A 19,166-nucleotide genomic window follows, 5' to 3' on the forward strand; every position below is an offset into this window, starting at 1 on the left:
GCTTTTGACACTTCACGTGGCCTCAAAGTGCACCTAGCCTGGCACAGACGCCGTGGTGACGCCACCGTCACTTCGTGGTGAATGGCGGCTGTGTTGGTATTGATCCTTAAACAATGAATGGCCACGAAGCCAGTTTCCTTGATGAGCCGCACGCAGCTTGCCGCCCCCCTGTGCCACGGGGCTGCCACGCGAAGTGTCACGTTGCATCTTGGAGGCGACGTTGTAAAGGGGGCAGCTGGGGAGAGCTGGGCAACTAGAGACTTCGCACCGCACAACGCCGAGAGATGCGTGTTTGTGCGTCTGTGTGAGAGAGAGAGAGAACGTGTTATGCGTGCCTGTCGCGACCTCGGGCACTGATCTCCGCCGCTCACGATATGATAAACATTCTAAACAAGCGTTGACATCCAGCTAAGAAAAATGTAAACTGCAAGCATTATGTAATCGAGCAATGAGGGACCGCTCACCCCCCCCAGGGAAAAGTAGTTGTCTGTAATATAAGCCCTGTTCATTTAAATCCCACGTCAAGGAGCCGATTGGTTAAACGTTATATCGTGGGACCTTTTGCCAGTATCAAAATATGAAAAAAAAAGAAAACTAACAAATTTTTTTTTCATACTTTGATATTGGCAAAAAGTTCCCATGGTATAGCTGATCACCCCGAGCTAGAAATGCTGTGATACGTGTGGCATTGTCTTTGTGCTGCTCGCCTTTGGCGTTCTCTGGTCTGACACCGGTGAGACGAGGCCATACAGAAGTCTCTGGTATCGGGCAATGCATCTATTAATTCTGAGAGCATGTGTTTGCGTGTTCACCACAAGTACGTGTGGTTCAGGGACGTGAATGGCATACTCCAATGAAAATAGCTGTTACGAAAACTAAAATAATAATAAAATAAATAATAATATTTTTCCACTGATCTGTGTTATAAATGTCATTTATGTACGATTCCAATCATTTTTATAGTCAAAATCGCCAAATTTGCGGAGCGCCGTTGTAAATACAGGAAGACACGAGAGGTGAGGCAGCCACGAGCTCAGCCTCCCCTCTGATTGCGCAACCCCTCAGTAACTGGATGGAGCGCGGTCAATAAGCGCGTGCCTGTTACTATCTCTGTGTGTCACCAATGTAGCCATCCCCAGCCATTGACCTCACCGCACGTCGCTGGTGTGGCTCATGTAGACTTGATGCCGTGCAAAAGGTGTCTATTTGGTGTTTGAACATCTTAACACATCCTGTTTAATTGCCAGAAAGTGTAAATGCCTATTCATAATTATTAAGGTAAAACGTCGTTTTCACTCACCGTCAGTGCTGACCCCTCATTGTTCATGCATTGCTACGTTACTTTTAAAAAAGCACGGCAAGCTGCTCGTGCCTGCCTCTTTATATCATCATTTATATTCTGGTCCGCCTTTAATAACTGCAATAGTTACAGAGACTCAAAGGCGTTTTTTGCAGTTATGGCCCTCTCGGCAGATACCAATTGTCGAGCGAATTTGTATTAAAACATTTTTGGTTGGATTTATGTCTATTTTCATTAATTTCCTGCAGGTGAGTTCAATTGTTTTGTTAAAATTACTTTGCCACTGCACTGTGGCGTCAGAGAATGAGAGATGGTTGATATTGTCTCCACGCACGAGGTCGGTGGTTGGCGGAGTTGTGGGTCTCAGTGAAGAAAATGAGGAATGCTCTTGAGTCGAGACACAGCTTTGCCTGCGCAAGGCAAGTCGCTCGCTCCTGGTATTGCTGAACAGAACTCTGGCTATGAGCAGATACGGAGCACTCAGCCATCGATGGGCAACAGCATCAGTGTGCGTGAGGGCATGTAGTTGTGTATGCATGTGGGCATGTAGTTGTGTATGCATGTGGGCATGTAGTTGTGTATGGATGTGGGCATGTAGTTGTGTATGGATGAGGGCATGTAGTTGTGTATGGATGTGGGCATGTAGTTGTGTATGGATGAGGGCATATAGTTGTGTATGCATGTGGGTATGTAGTTGTGTATGCATGTGGGCATGTAGTTGTGTATGCATGTGGGTATGTAGTTGTGTATGGATATGGGCATGTAGTTGTGTATGGATGAGGGCATGTCGTTGTGTATGGATGTGGGCATGTAGTTGTGTATGGATGAGGGCATGTAGTTGTGTATGCATGTGGGTATGTAGTTGTGTATGGATGTGGGCATGTAGTTGTGTATGCATGTGGGCATGTAGTTGTGTATGCATGTGGGCATGTAGTTGTGTATGCATGTGGGCATGTAGTTGTGTATGGATGTGGGCATGTAGTTGTGTATGGATGTGGGCATGTAGTTGTGTATGCATGTGGGTATGTAGTTGTGTATGCATGTGGGCATGTAGTTGTGTATGCATGTGGGAATGTAGTTGTGTATGGATGTGGGCATGTAGTTGTGTATGCATGTGGGCATGTAGTTGTGTATGCATGTGGGCATGTAGTTGTGTATGCATGTGGGCATGTAGTTGTGTATGGATGTGGGCATGTAGTTGTGTATGCATGTGGGTTTGTAGTTGTGTATTCATGTGGGCATGTAGTTGTGCATGCATGTGGGCATGTAGTTGAGTATGGATGTGGGCATGTAGTTGTGTATGCATGTGGGTATGTAGTTGTGTATGCATGTGGGCATGTAGTTGTGCATGCATGTGGGCATGTAGTTGTGTACGCATGTGGGCATGTAGTTGTGTATGGATGAGGGCATGTAGTTGTGTATGGATGTGGGCATGTAGTTGTGTTTGCATGTGGGTATGTAGTTGTGTATGCATGTGGGCATGTAGTTGTGCATGCATGTGGGCATGTAGTTGTGTATGGATGTGGGCATGTAGTTGTGTATGCATGTGGGTATGTAGTTGTGTATGCATGTGGGCATGTAGTTGTGCATGCATGTGGGCATGTATTTGTGTATGCATGTGGGCATGTAGTTGTGTATGGATGTGGGCATGTAGTTGTGTATGCATGTGGGCATATAGTTGTGTATGCATGTGGGTATGTAGTTGTGCATGCATGTGGGCATGTATTTGTGTATGGATGAGGGCATGTAGTTGTGTATGGATGTGGGCATGTAGTTGTGTATGGATGAGGGCATGTAGTTTTGTATGCATGTGGGTAAGTAGTTGTGTATGGATGTGGGCATGTAGTTGTGTATGCATGTGGGCATGTAGTTGTGTATGCATGTGGGCATGTAGTTGTGTATGCATGTGGGCATGTAGTTGTGTATGGATGTGGGCATGTAGTTGTGTATGCATGTGGGTATGTAGTTGTGTATGTGTAATGTAGTAACTCGGCGGGAGACGACTTCACGGGTAGCACACTCTTTATTTCACCAACTTCGTTTCACAGGTGACTAACACCCACTGTAGTATCTCGGGTGACTAACACCCACTTGGTTACTCGGGTGACTAACACCCACTTGGTTACTCGGGTGACTAACACCCACTGAGCTACTCGGGTGACCAACACCCACTTAGCTACTCGGGCGACTAACACCCACTGAGCTACTCGGGTGACCAACACCCACTTAGCTACTCGGGTGACTAACACCCACTGAGCTACTCGGGACACACCCTGCTGGGGTGTCCGTCTCGACTATGGGTCCCACAGTCCCGACCCACATGGGCGTCGGACCACGGGTCCCACAGTCTCGCCTCCGAGCCACACAGGGCCCCGGTCCCTACAAGGACAGCAGGACTAGGGGTCTCGGGGCACTACGTCTTCAACTCCGTCTTCGATCTTCAACTGGTTAACAACCACGAGTTCTCTCGCGCGTCACCCTTTATACCCCACCTGCGGACGTCGCTGAGAGCACCCATCCTATTTGACCAATCACTGGGCGCTGGCTACGATCCTGTTTTCCCACATCTCAGCGCGCCTCACCACCCACGCCGCGCCGCCCCGTCATCTGTCACTCCCGGCGCGCGCGTCCACACCACGCCCACAACGCGTGCCCAACCCCGCACCCCGTGCCGCCCCGTGATCCATCACTGTCACTGTCGGCGCACGTCAACACCACCACTACATCACCCCCTACCACATAGCTCGCAGCCGACCCGGCTGCTAAAAAAATATACAACACCCCCTCCCCCCTGTGTGCCCCGTAACACAACAACAAGAACAACAACCAACGTAACAACACAACACAACGCGAACACTGCCATCCGCAACCATCAACCAATGCCACTACAACAACAGAACAATATGTACAATCCGGCGAGTGACAATACCAAATGTGTATGCAGAAAAAAAAAAAAAATTCTTTTTTTTTTCTTCCGACTCGTGCAGCGTCCCATTCTTTCCGAGCGTCCCTAGAACGGGACATTACCCCGGCAGAGGGGGAACACTGGGCGAGCTCGGGGTTGAAAAATGTCTTCATGAAAAGTGTTGTGCCCTAGCCCGAGTCCGCCTTGCCGGTCCGTCGTACGGCACCAGATGCGGTTGACCGTCCGGTGGTGCCGGCAGTTCAGGAAGACATGGGCCAGGCATCGGGGATCCGCGCGTGCCGCGGGGTTCCGGTTCCCGACGGTCAGCAGCCGTCAGGCCCGAGACACCTGGGGGTGGGTCAGGTGGAGACACGTGAGGATCAGCCTGCGACACATCCCTCCCCGAGTCGACGGTCACATCACACGCCCGGTCGTTACGGCACAGAACGGGGTCACACGGTGCCGCATAGGGTTTCAGTCGGGAGGGGTGCACGTACCAACGGCGTTTTCCCCATTTAATCTGTATACTCTGGGGTCGTGCAACCCGCACAATTTCCACCGGTCCCCTCCAAGGTCTCAACAATTTGGGGGACGTAGCCAACGGTGCATGAGGACAATGCAGCCAGGCCTTATCGCCTGGTTTCCAATCGTGCGTATGCACCCTCCGTCCATGCAATCTCTCGTTCGCGATTTGCCGAGACCGCAAATTCAATCTCGCCGCCTCCCGCGCTTCAGCCAATTTGGCGATATTAAATTTGATGTGGTCTGCCAATTTAGATTTTGCACGTGGCTGGGAAATCCCCAGTTGGACGTCCATGGCCGGATCGGCCTCCCGCCCATACATAAGAAAAAATGGGGAAAACCCCGTCGCCGCATGAGGGGCCATTCGATAGGCCGCGAGTACCCCCGGCACCTGTAAGTCCCAATCAACCTGATCGTCGCAGACCTGTTGGCACAGCATAGACGTAATCGTCCTGTTCAGACGTTCAACCATCCCGTCAGTCTGCGGGTGGTACGGGGAAGTAGGCACTTTCTTTGTACCCAACAGGTCGCACACCTCGCGCAACAAAACGCTCGAAAAATTCTTCCCTTGATCCGTCAGCAAGCGTTCGGGGGCGCCCTTGTCCAAAACATAACCTTGGACAAAGGCGTCCGCCACTGCTGCAGCCGACTGGTTGGCGAGTGGCCATGCCATGGGCCATCGGGTGAAGTACTCTACGCCAACCAGCAGGAACCTATTTCCCCTCGGTGTAGCAGGAAAGGGCCCCAAGATGTCTAACGCAACCAATTCGTTTGTGCGCGAAACTTGAATGGATTGCAGCGGTGGATTAGCCGCCAATGGTGGCGGTTTTCTTTGGGCGCACCCTACGCATCCCTTAAGAATGTTCGCCACGTCGTTACCCATCCCCGGCCAATAATAGTCTCGCTGGATTAGGGCGAGCGTTTTGTGAAAACCCAGATGCATGAGTCGTTCATGAGCAGCCAGAACGACCCTACCCCGCATAGCAAAAGGCACAACGAGCACGTGACGCCGGGACATGTTGTCCCACTTCATCAAGAGGCCCTGTCTGCACACCCAGGAACCGACCCGCGCATCCCCTACCTCGGGAGCGTCAACTTTCCGACGTAGCGTGAGTAGGGAGCTGTCGGACATTTGGAGACGGCCCCACTCGATGAGGGGCAACGATAACAGCGAGTCCCTCCCCGTGGGAGCGTCGACACCCGCGGTGTCAGTGGCGGCGAGCGCAACTCCCACGGGGTCGGCGACCGGGGGTTTACACCGCGCCGATCTCAGCAAACATGCGCAGTCCGTGCGCGGTGGCAACCGCGACAAGGCGTCCGCATTTGAGTGTCGCAATCCCTTGCGGTAAATCGTCGTGAATTGGTAGTCCTGAAGGACCTCCAACCATCGGGACAATTAGCCGGATGGCTGCGCCACCCGCATAGCGTATTGGAGAGCCGCATGGTCCATACGAACCGTAAAATGACGGCCGTAAAGATACGGCCTGAATTGCTGTGTAAAAAACACAATCGCTAACAATTCACGACGAGTCACGCAATAGCGTTGTTCGGCGGGGGAAAGAACTCTACTACCGTAGGCGACCACCCGTTCAACCCCCCCGACCACCTGTGAGAGCACTCCCCCGATACCCGTGTTGCTGGCATCCGTGTCAAGCAAAAACGGTTGCGTGAAATCGGGGTAACACAAGGGGGGAGCCTGCACCAAGGCGTCACGAAGGGAGCAGAACGCAGCCTCCTCTTCCGGCCCCCAGTGAAACCGCACACCCTTAGCCGTCAAAGCGTGCAGGGGCCTGGCTATGGTGGCAAACTGCTTGACAAACCGACGGTAATAGGAGGCGAATCCAATAAAGCTGCGAACCTCCGTGACCGAGGTTGGCGTTGGCCATGAGCTGACGCAGTGCGTCTTAGCAGGGTCTGTCGAGATCCCTGAACGACTCACGATATGGCCCAAATACCTGACCGATTCCCGAAGCAGAAAACATTTAGCCGGTTTAAATTTAAGCTTAGCGGAACGCATCCTGAGGAACACCGCTCTCAGTCGCTGGAGGTGCTCCTCAAAAGTCCGGCTGAAAACGATGATATCGTCGAGGTAAATCAAACAGGTGTCCCATTGGAGGCCCGACAAAACCAATTCCATGAGCCTCTGGAACGTGGCGGGAGCGGAATGTAAGCCCATGGGCAAACGGTTGAATTCAAATAGGCCACCAGGTGTCCGGAAAGCGGTTTTAGGTTTAGATTCGTTATCGAGGAGCAATTGCCAAAATCCGGAAAGCAGATCGAGTGTGGAAAAAAACTGTGCTCCCGCCAAGGCATCCAGCGACTCATCCATCCTGGGGAGCGGATGCGCATCCGCCATCGAGATTTTGTTTAAGCGGCGGAAATCGACACAGAACTGCAAAGACCCGTCCTGTTTTTTAACTAGGACAATAGGAGCACCCCACGGACTAGAAGAGGGTGAAATGATGTCGGCCGCCAACATGTCATTAACCGCCGACTGCACATGCTCCTTCTCGGCTGGGCTGAGCCGGAAAGGATTCTGTCGAATAGGGGCCGCGTCCCCCGTAGCTATGTGGTGGCGCAACAGGTCTGTGCAGCCGATATCGTACTTATGTCTGCTGAACACGTCAGCAAACTCGAGTAGCAAACCCCTCAATGCTCCCAATTGCACCTTGGACAAGTTAGCAGACCCGGCACACAACGAGTCCAACCACTCTGTCCCCTCATCACTTGGAGGATGCGACTCGACACTGAAATCGGCGTGAGCAACGAGCTGTTCCTCAACGGGTAGCGGCGCGGCGTGAGCCAGCACCGTTCCCTGCGTAATTATGGCCGGCCGCGACCCCGTATTCAGGACCATTACGAACGGCTCACTGTCCCCTCTCACCATGGTTTGAGCTACCGCCAAGTCGAGGCCACTTTTGGCCCTGTTAGACGGCCCCAACAGTACTCCCTGTGCCCCCGCATCCACCCCGAGTGGTTTCCTCAACCGAAGGGGTACCAACATTTGCGATCCCGGGGGCACCCGTACAGTCTGAGTTGCCAGCGCCTGCACCGTCGCACAAACCGTGCGTATTTTGGTAGGGCTCGTCAAGAACGCAACCCGCCGTCCCGACGGAAGCTCAATGCAGGCCTGATCTATGAGAACTTTGATGGGCATTTTGGACAAAAAGTCCGTACCTAGCAAACAAGGAACGGCCAGCGATGATGATACAAAAATAGGGCCCGCCAATTTGATGTCACCAATGCAAATAGTCGCCCGAATCTGGCCGATGATCCCCAGGGATCCCCCATTCGCCGCATAAAATGGCACGTCCACAGGCAGAAGGGGTCGACTTTGGACGGGAAGAATGTTATAAATAAGGTCCGAAATGATAGTGGCCGACGCACCCGTGTCCACAAGCACCCGGACCTCAACCCCGTCAATAAACCCCGTTACCACGGACGACCCGGCCGACGCAGCCACTATCCTGTGGGCCAATTCGGACCATTCGACTGCTTTCGGGCCGTGTACGGACCCCCCTCGCCGAAGTGAACCCCCGGCACCCAGACGCGGACCCCCCACCGCCAAGCGGCGACCCGAACGTGCCGCGTATGTGGACCGAGCGTGTGAGGTGCCGCGACTTGCCGGGTTTAGTTGGGATGACTTGTGGGCCTGGTCGTCGTCCCGACGTGGTCCCGTGGCGCGCTGACGCGGAGCCCGGCACCCGGCTGCGACGTGACCCCGAAGGCCGCAGTTGTAGCAGACGACGAGGGACGTCGTAGGTTTCGGTTGCTCCAGCTTGCGGGATGAACGTGTGGGTGAACGACCTCCCGTTCTCCACTCCCCCGGACGCGATACAGCGAAGGCCTGCTCCCGATCCGCAGCTGGCTGAGGCTCGGCGATCGTGGTGGCCGGTGCCGCGTTCCCCGCCAATTTGCAGACGACCGTCGGCTTGCGCTTGAGGACCTCGTACGCGTGAATACTCGTGGCGATCGCCAGGGAGCAGATATCCATTTCGTCCGCCACATTGATGGGGACTCCCAACTCGTGGGCCAACGCCAGCAGCTGCTCCGTCACCATGGCGTCCTTCCCCTCCTTGTCCATGCGGGGAAAAGCTGCGTCCGCCAGGGCGAGCAGCGCCGTGCGATAGGCGAGCGTTGTTTCTCCAACCACCTTCCGCCGATCGTAGAATTGGTGGCGGCAGGTCGAGGGCGGGCCGAACACCTTAGCCATTAAGTGTAGCGCGGCCTGGAGCGTTGAGCGAGACGACCTTGGGGCAGATGTGAAGGCTGCAAGCGCGTCGTCGTCGAGCATCGCTGGCAGAGCGCGCAGGGCAGTGGTGTCGGACCACCCCGACATTTCTTGATGTGCGAGGAACCTTCGGTGGAAGGCTCCCCAGTCGCCTCCGTCTGCCTTGAACGCCGACAGCGCGGGCAATCGTTGCTGGAGGACTCGGTCGTCGTCGTCGTCGGAAGGATTTTCCCGCGCGCCACTGTGGTTGTAGAAAATGTCGGCTCTGTCAGCAGTCGCACCCTGGAGAGCTCCGGCGCGCGCCGATGACGCGGGCCGCGCTGAGTGGAGATCTCCGGCCACGTGGTGTCCCTGCTTCCCGCCAAACAATGGCGGTCCCTCAAAAACGGCGCCAACTTCAAAACTTTTGGCGCGAAGCGCCTTCTGGCAGGAACCCTCCAGCCGCGCCGCCTCCTCCAACCCCGCAGCCGTCCCTCCGCCCGCTGGAACGGAGATCTCCGCCAAAACTGCAGCGGCGGCGAGCAGCAACTCCGCCAGGCGGGAGTGTGCGTCCTGTAGGCTGGTGTCGGAGGCGAGCGGAGCGTCGGCCATCGCCGCGAAGTGCTGCATCGGCGGCAACTCCTCGTCCTCTCCTCCCGAGGTTGGTGTCTCCAGTACGCCGTCGTCTTCCCGATCTCGCTCGTGGGTACGGGTAGTCTTCCTAGTATCCATTCTTCTTGAAGACAGGTTTACTTCTGACGCCAGTTGTAATGTAGTAACTCGGCGGGAGACGACTTCACGGGTAGCACACTCTTTATTTCACCAACTTCGTTTCACAGGTGACTAACACCCACTGTAGTATCTCGGGTGACTAACACCCACTTGGTTACTCGGGTGACTAACACCCACTTGGTTACTCGGGTGACTAACACCCACTGAGCTACTTGGGTGACCAACACCCACTTAGCTACTCGGGCGACTAACACCCACTGAGCTACTCGGGTGACCAACACCCACTTAGCTACTCGGGTGACTAACACCCACTGAGCTACTCGGGACACACGCTGCCGGGGTGTCCGTCTCGACTATGGGTCCCACAGTCCCGACCCACATGGGCGTCGGACCACGGGTCCCACAGTCTCGCCTCCGAGCCACACAGGGCCCCGGTCCCTACAAGGACAGCGGGACTAGGGGTCTCGGGGCACTACGTCTTCAACTCCGTCTTCGATCTTCAACTGGTTAACAACCACGAGTGCTCTCGTGCGTCACCCTTTATACCCCACCTGCGGACGTCGCTGAGAGCACCCATCCTATTTGACCAATCACTGGGCGCTGGCTACGATCCTGTTTTCCCACATCTCAGCGCGCCTCACCACCCACGCCGCGCCGCCCCGTCATCTGTCACTCCCGGCGCGCGCGTCCACACCACGCCCACAACGCGTGCCCAACCCCGCACCCCGTGCCGCCCCGTGATCCATCACTGTCACTGTCGGCGCACGTCAACACCACCACTACATATGCATGTGGGCATGTAGTTGTGTATGGATGTGGGCATGTAGTTGTGTATGCATGTGGGTATGTAGTTGTGTATGCATGTGGGCATGTAGTTGTGCATGCATGTGGGCATGTATTTGTGTATGCATGTGGGCATGTAGTTGTGTATGGATGTGGGCATGTAGTTGTGTATGCATGTGGGTATGTAGTTGTGTATGCATGTGGGCATGTAGTTGTGTATGCATGTGGGCATGTAGTTGTGTATGGATGTGGGCATGTAGTTGTGTATGGATGAGGGCATGTAGTTGTGTATGGATGTGGGCATGTAGTTGTGTATGGATGAGGGCATGTAGTTGTGTATGCATGTGGGTATGTAGTTGTGTATGGATGTGGGCATGTAGTTGTGTATGCATGTGGGCATGTAGTTGTGCATGCATGTGGGCATGTAGTTGTGTATGCATGTGGGCATGTAGTTGTGTATGGATGTGGGCATGTAGTTGTGTATGCATGTGGGTATGTAGTTATGTTTGCATGTGGGTATGTAGTTGTGTTTGCATGTGGGCATGTAGTTGTGTATGCATGTGGGCATGTAGTTGTGTATGCATGTGGGCATGTAGTTGTGTATGGATGTGGGCATGTAGTTGTGTATGCATGTGGGTATGTAGTTGTGTATGCATGTGGGAATGTAGTTGTGTATGGATGTGGGCATGTAGTTGTGCATGCATGTGGGCATGTAGTTGTGTATGGATGTGGGCATGTAGTTGTGTATGCATGTGGGTATGTAGTTATGTATGCATGTGGGCATGTAGTTGTGCATGCATGTGGGCATGTAGTTGTGTATGCATGTGGGCATGTAGTTGTGTATGGATGAGGGCATGTAGTTGTGTATGGATGTGGGCATGTAGTTGTGTATGCATGTGGGTATGTAGTTGTGTATGCATGTGGGCATGTAGTTGTGCATGCATGTGGGCATGTAGTTGTGTATGGATGTGGGCATATAGTTGTGTATGCATGTGGGCATGTAGTTGTGCATGCATGTGGGCATGTAGTTGTGTATGGATGTGGGCATGTAGTTGTGTATGCATGTGGGCATGTAGTTGTGTATGGATGTGGGCATGTAGTTGTGTATGCATGTGGGTATGTAGTTGTGTATGCATGTGGGCATGTAGTTGTGCATGCATGTGGGCATGTAGTTGTGTATGGATGTGGGCATGTAGTTGTGTATGCATGTGGGTATGTAGTTGTGTATGCATGTGGGCATGCAGTTGTGCATGCATGTGGGCATGTAGTTGTGTATGGATGTGGGCATGTAGTTGTGTATGCATGTGGGTATGTAGTTGTGTATGCATGTGGGCATGTAGTTGTGCATGCATGTGGGCATGTATTTGTGTATGCATGTGGGCATGTAGTTGTGTATGCATGTGGGCATGTAGTTGTGTATGCATGTGGGCATGTAGTTGTGTATGGATGTGGGCATGTAGTTGTGTATGGATGTGGGCATGTCATTGTGTATGCATGTGGGTATGTAGTTGTGTATGCATGTGGGCATGTAGTTGTGTATGCATGTGGGCATGTAGTTGTGTATGGATGTGGGCATGTAGTTGTGTGTGCATGTGGGCATGTGGTTGTGTATGCATGTGGGCATGTAGTTGTGTATGGATGTGGGCATGTAGTTGTGTATGGATGTGGGCATGTAGTTGTGTATGCATGTGGGCATGTAGTTGTGTATGGATGTGGGCATGTAGTTGTGTATGCATGTGGGCATGTAGTTGTGTATGCATGTGGGCATGTAGTTGTGTATGCATGTGGGCATGTAGTTGTGTATGCATGTGGGCATGTAGTTGTGTATGCATGTGGGCATGTAGTTGTGTATGCATGTGGGCATGTAGTTGTGTATGGATGTGGGCATGTAGTTGTGTATGGATGTGGGGTGGAGCAGTAGTGTAGCGGTGAGTGCGCTAAGAACCCGGCGACCCGAGTTCGATTCCCGCTCGCGGCCACCAACACCAGTGACGATTATCTGAACCGGTCCTGGGCCTCCCCCTATTAGGTCGACTCAGCCTCAAATGCGCACCTGGTGCGGTGTGTAAAAACATCGCCACTGGGGAGACAAAGGCGGTCGGGCGTGATGCTGGCCACCTACCCCCTCATGTGCCGTGCCGGCCTTCATATGTGCTCGCTAACAGCACTTGTCCCAACAGTCCGTTAAGGCTATACTGGGGAATCGTTGTGTTTGTAGGGTGTGTGTGTGGCACTCATCAGGGGAGGTGAAGGCCTATGGCAGGGTTAACGTTTTCACGCAGCAAATGCGTCCCTCCCCGCCACGTGGCTTGCTCTGGAGTTCCCTCGCGTCGCCGTGGCAGGCACGACGTGGGGGTCACGCTGGGAGCCGTGCCACCACGTCCACTCCTAACCCTGTCAGGGTCATGTGACCTCCTGAGCTCTGGTCTCGTCCTCCTGCCATCTGAGGCAGGAGTACGGGAACAGCCATTTGTTATTGTGCAGTCTGTTCTCCTATAATGCGGTAGTTTCCTTCCTGAAGAACACCACGTTATGGAAAAATCGCGTTCGAAAGCTCAGTCTGCGATTGCACGTGAGATGCGGAGGCAGGATGCGCGTGGGTAGCATCTAGAAGCATCTAGCAGCATCCCAATGCCTGGTGCGATGCTACGCCGAGGCAGCTGTACAACCGCTTTATTCCGACTCGCGCGACGCAGTTCCGTTCACTCGATCGCATTATATCCAATTTGCATCCGCGTTATAATGGAATGTGTGTCCCTAATACATTCATCACATTACATCTAATTGGCGTTTTGAAAATACGCGGCGCTCTCGCAGAACAGACTAATTACACTTGCATACCAAGCAAAGACGATATCTCAGGAGGCTCCTGCTACGTTTGTTTCAGTAGGGGGCGACGATTGCTATGTGTTCCCCAACAGTGGCGCATCCACCGACGTCAACGCGGCAAAGCGAGATCCGACTGTGGGCCCCCCTCCTTTTCTCCCATCTCAATTTTTACTGATGTAGCTACTACGGATGTTTTTAGCCCGTATACAATAATATGTTAGGTTACCACTATAGATGTTATTTTAGTTGCATCGTGTATTGGGTTTAGAGGAAGGCAGTCTCCCAGTGACAGTTATTAATAAAACAAATTGTTTAAAGGTACAATACGACTCGCAATTAAGTTATCGTGCGTCTTGCTTTCATGCCGGCCCCATCGGTCTAGGATATCCTCAAAGGGGGTGGATCGCGCAACTTCACGCTGCTCTGTTAACACGATAATCAGATGCGCTAGTTGGGCTAGGTCCATGGTAGACCGCAGGTAATTTTTTACGAATAATTTTTTCTTAACATGTGTTCACTCGTTTATCTGTTGATTCGGGGGCTCCTTGTGGCCGACTGGGTCCCTATGCGTCGCAGGCTTTCACCTCCCCTGAGGAGTGCCACACACACCCTTGAAATACAAAGATTTTTCCGTATAGCCTATTAAGGCCGGCACGACACACGAGGGGGTGTGTGGCCAGCACCACGCCCGACCGCCTTTGTCTCCCCAGTGGCCACATACCATGCAACCATAGCTTCCCATTTACACGAAGGCGTCTCTCACAGCACGCTCGATGTGCGTTCCTGAAGAACAGCGCGGAAGTCGAATTGTGCCGTATGAAGCCTATGTTCCTACAGAAATTCGACACGTTACACATCGTGTCAACCCGTACGGTTTACCCGTGTGTTTCTCCCTTGTGATGGGATTTGTAGGATGAATGTAGAGATTTATAAGAGCACGGGGTGATCAATAAGGTCTGAATTGGTCTGTAATAAGGTCGGCGCTGAAGAAAAATTAAGTATAATTTCAAGTATCAAATTAAGTATAATTTCATTATCTTCGCCCTGGATTTACAATATACGTATACATGTGTAAAGGAGAGCCGACACAAGATTGCAGGGGTTTCGTCTTTTAATCCTTTTCTCCCATCCACACCTGTCCCCAGCCGTCCCAATCTCGTTCCCGCCAAAGGCCCCTTCTTCCCGCCTGTTCTCCCCTTATATCCCCTCGATCACCCCTCCCACTAACCCTCCTATTGGTGGGAATCCTTCCCCTGACACCCCTACACATGTAACACTTAATTATAATATCAAGAACATTACAAAAAGTATTTAATCGGGAACTTCATCGCAAGTAATCATAATTAAGATGTAAAAGATGACTTAATAAGGAGTAACTTCAGGGCTTCTTGAGCGCTTCGGTGGGCTGCTTGCAGCAGCAGCATCATCAGGCGTGATGCAGACAAAGTGGACATGCAGTGGGTCCAACTGAGTTGCACACGTTGTTCCTTTTAGAGGCAACACTTTTATTTGTAACACCGTAACACCGTAACACACAGGGGTAACTGCCCCTTTACCAGACTACAGCGAGTTACTGGTAAGAAGGGTCGATCCCTCACTCGGGTCTCCGACCACGTGGTTGCCTCGTGAGAGCTTCCCGCTTGTAGATGTTGAGCTTCCAGCTTGTAGATGTTGAGCTTCCAGCTTGTAGATGTTGAGCTTCCAGCTTGTAGATATAGAGCTTCCAGCTTGTTGAATGCAGCAACCCCGGTCCCTCTCAGGGACCCGCCTTATATCCCTCTCCGGTCGGGGCCGCTCCGCCCTCGGCCCCGCCCACCTTCCCGAACATTCTCGTTCTTTCTCGATCCTTCTCAAGAGCTCTCCCCGGACACGTGATAACCCACCAGTCCCTCCACTCGGGGCCCCTGTATGGACACTCCGGATCACGTGTCCACGGGGTCAACCAGAGTGCCATGGCCCTGGGCTACCCTGCCCCTGGGCTGATGCTCACCCCCTCCCCCTCGGTGAAGCCCCCACCACACGCTGTGCACGGTGCCCGCACTATCTCAGTGCTCGCCAAGCCCTGCTAGGCCTGGTGTTACACACAGCCACCCACACGGTGCTGTCCACGGCACCATACAGTGACATCCCCGATGTCCCCGATGTCACTACAGACAGATCTAAGACGGCTAAGCCCCTGACACTGGGGCGCTGGAACGACGCGATGATGCCATCAGACATATCAGGTTTTTTTGTTACTTTAAATTTTTATCATTGACAAATATGTTTTAGTATTTTGTTCGTTCGTTTCTCAATCTGCTTGTCCTGGTGAGGGTCGCGGCTGTATTTGTATTTTGGAAAAGTGAAATTTGACGAAAAAAATTCGTTTCTCGTGGGCGCATAACGGTGGAACGACAAGCGGCGTGTGTCCCTTAAAATATGAATTGCGTAACTGTACATTCACGTAACTGTACATTCACGGTATGGGGGGTAGGTGGGGGGGGCGTCACGACGCTTGTAATTGGCGAGTCGCTTTAACACATTTGGCCAAGGTGGAACCTGACGCTTTGCACATAATTGGGCGACTCTTCTTCGACGGACGTCACGGATTCTTTGACATCCACAGGGGAACTTTGAAGCAGTTGGTGCGCAGTGCACAGTTTCATAAACCCCAGCGTGATTAACCAGGGTAGCCTGCCGGTTTCGAACAGCCGTTCGTGAATAGCGAATGGGGTGGTGGTGGGGGATTGGACCATAATTTGTCTGTCCTCAGACAATCTCGAACGATGGGCGGTGACAAACATATGCCGTTAAACGCACATGGATCACTCACCTAGGCTCGTAAAAAAAAGCAGCTACAAATTAATCTTCTGCCATTTCACGGCATGACGTGATCACAAACTTTGAAGGTCAGGATATAACTTGCCAAGAAAATGGTGTAGATTTAATTAGGAAGAGGACGTTTCCATGGGTGGGACACACGTGCACGAGGGAGGACACTCGGAGGTCGGTGGCACTCATGGGTCAGATGCCAAGGGTCATTTGTAATCCGTGTGATGGGATAATGGAAGAACATACTTCGGATGATGGGTTTCGACTTTTAAATGGCTCTGAGATCCAGCAGTGAAAGTGCAGCGATTGCAAGGCACGGTGACATCATTGGCAGTCTGAATAATGACGTCGTGACCTTGAACATTTGGATCCTCAACGTTTGTATGTGACTGATTAATTCAGCATGGCATTTGGCAATGAAACAGCCATGCTGACTTATTCATTACTGCTTTAAGTGTTTAGTTTGTTGTCCTTCCCCGCACCTCCGATTAGCATGGTTGGCTACGTACGGTGCGATAGAAAGTCAACATACATGACGATCTACGGAGGCTGTTTGCACAACTCTGCAGCACTCTGCTGAACGTGACCAGAGGCTTCACCCCGTGTGCTAATTGCTCTTGTCTGTCACACCGAGCCACTGCCAGGTAATATTTGTGAAATGGCCGACCTCATGCTGATTCGACTTCAAGGTCTCAACTAAAAGAAAATCTGTTTGGAAACATTTGTCCGGAAGGTCCATTTGTCAATGGAACTAAATATTATTATTATTATATAGGGTGGCTCCACAGCCAGGACACTCAGGGTTATTTCATATAATTCCACGACTGGCATTAAAACATGATCATTGTAAATTCCTTTAAAGTTAATATTTGATATATTATCATTATTAATATCTATTTGTCTTATTCCTTTTCAGATCAGATTTAGAAAACTCAACCTAGTACCCTGAATGAATTGAGATGAAACGTAATTGATTAATGTTGAAAGATTACACCGATTTTCTTATTTTTAAGTCCTAAAATTAATTTAAAAATAGAATGAATGCATCATACATTAATGTTAATGAAAAGTCAGTTTGAACATTTTAACGTCTTAGTGGTACACCGGTGGTGAGCGATATTAAAAAAGTATATTTTTCGCAATATAGTAATTATTCATTTTCCTGCGATTGGCAACCCCGGTCAGAAAATCTTGCGGGGTGGTGGTCATGGTGGTTGTGGTTGGTGGTGGTTGTGGTGGTGGTGATGGTGGTTGTGGTAGTGATGGTAGTGATGATGGTGGTTGTGGTAGTGATGGTAGTGGTGAATGGTGGTGATGGTGGTTGTGGTGATGGGGGTGGTGATAGTGATGATGGTGGTTATGGTGGTGGTGGTGATGGTGGTTGTGGTGGTGATGGTGGTGGTGATGGTGGTTGTGGTAGTGATGGTGGTGGTGATGGTGGTTGTGGTAGTGATGGTGGTGATGATGGGGGTGATGGTGGTTGTGGTGATGGCGGTGGTGATGGTGGGGATGGTGGTTATGGTGGTGGTGATGGTGGTTGTACGTCAAAATCAGTTCTCGTGATGTCGAAGCAGTCGGAAGACAAATTTTGATGTTATGCTGCACCGGTGTACTCCCAATACGTCCATTCGTTAAAATAAACAAAGTAACCAAATGTGATTTCCTAATATAAATATGGCCACGCTCTATGTGGATAATTGCACGGTTGCCTCCCAAATTGGTTTGTAAAACCTCTTAATGGGATGGCGGATGATCAAATCCAGTGTGACCTGAATCGTGCACCCGCATTTATTATTTACCATCAGGACGATTGCTGAGCACAAAGGCTAAAAAATGTCAAGCGGCCATTAACAAACGGCACTTACTGATTGGAGGGAATTCCAAAGTCGAGGAAATAACTGGAACACAACGAATGTATCAGCTAGTGTTGTAACGCGAGTGTATTGTATTGAACACACAGTGGGCGTTACGTAATGCTTCCTGCTGCTGGAGGGGGGTGCTGGGAGGTGGATGGGGTGAAATGGAGCTGTGGGAGAGAGAGAAAGACGTGCGGCTCCACAGTGCCAGGTGGGACATCCATAGGCAGCCTTCCCAATGTACGTGTGTGTATGTTGAACTTCGGATACTCCATCTAAGCTGGACCCCAAAGAGTGACCAACGTAGAAGTAAATAAAAGTTTGCGCATAAAAGACGACCTGATGGTGCAGGCAGTGGTGAGAAGGAAGCTGCCACCATTTGGACACATATGTAGGATGGACAACAACAGGGAAATTCAAAGTGTGTTGTTCATAAAAATGGAAGGAACGAGAAAGAGAGGAAGACCTCACATAGAATGGCTTAACAATGACATAATCAGAAATTGGTGCCAGAAAGATGTGGCACTACTTGAGCATATTAGCACAAGACAGAGGGAAGTGGAAACCAGTGACGAAATGTGCAGTGGTCACTTAGGGCTATTTTTATGTGGATCGTGATGGTGATGTTGAACTGGATTTCCACTGTACATAACCAACCGTGCTTATCGAAGGTGCGGGGGAAGGATAACAAACTAAACAGAAAAATCAGTTCTAAAGAAATACGTTTTCAATTTAGGACGACTCAGAAGCGCAAGGAGGAACCGTAGACAAGGAGGGAAGCAACGACGTAATGAGCCAATGCCAACAATGGATTGCCCTGCTCTGCGGTCCGCTATATATTAAGATATCGGTTAAGTTATTTAGTGTTAATATGTCGGTAGCTGCCTCACTCGAATATACTCGACATGTTTCAAATGCCCCATGTCGACCATTGCTCAGTTTTCACAGCGATATTTGATATTTCTAATGCTATAGCGGTATAGTATCTAATATCAGTATAGCACAACAATTGCAACTGCACGAGTGAATCGCCTATTATATTTGGTTCTCACTACACACGCATGGAGAGACTCGTTCTCCCACACACGCAGAAAATTATCACATTTTGCCAACCACGATTTCATATTTGAAAGAAGTGCAACACACACACATACACACACGTCCTGAGTAAAGCGATTGTAAATTGACACATTAGAATGGTTACAACGTAGTAAAATA

At 51.3% G+C, this 19,166-nt stretch overlaps 2 protein-coding genes across 2 annotated transcripts in view; both read right to left on the bottom strand.

Moving 5' to 3' along the window:
• Nucleotides 1-2: 2 nt before the first annotated feature.
• The window catches only part of SPAG16 (sperm associated antigen 16), a 65,164-nt gene continuing 46,000 nt past the window's right edge, over nucleotides 3-19,166 (bottom strand). The window contains exon 17 of the mRNA XM_078865723.1: nucleotides 3-300. Coding sequence (XP_078721849.1) covers nucleotides 254-300 — 47 coding nt within the window. The 3' untranslated portion in view covers nucleotides 3-253. The remainder of the gene's footprint in view (nucleotides 301-19,166) is intronic.
• LOC144938093 (uncharacterized) lies at nucleotides 4,054-15,109 on the bottom strand. The gene is made up of 3 exons (XM_078865790.1): nucleotides 15,098-15,109; nucleotides 8,353-9,309; nucleotides 4,054-4,553 (listed from the first exon to the last, which is right to left on the bottom strand). Exons 1-3 carry the CDS (start codon nucleotides 15,107-15,109, stop codon nucleotides 4,539-4,541), a joined length of 984 nt encoding a protein of 327 aa, XP_078721916.1. The 3' UTR covers nucleotides 4,054-4,538.

The sequence above is a fragment of the Lampetra fluviatilis genome, chromosome 21 (genome assembly GCF_964198595.1).
Source record: "Lampetra fluviatilis chromosome 21, kcLamFluv1.1, whole genome shotgun sequence".
In the NCBI taxonomy this organism is placed as follows: Eukaryota; Metazoa; Chordata; class Hyperoartia; order Petromyzontiformes; family Petromyzontidae; genus Lampetra; species Lampetra fluviatilis.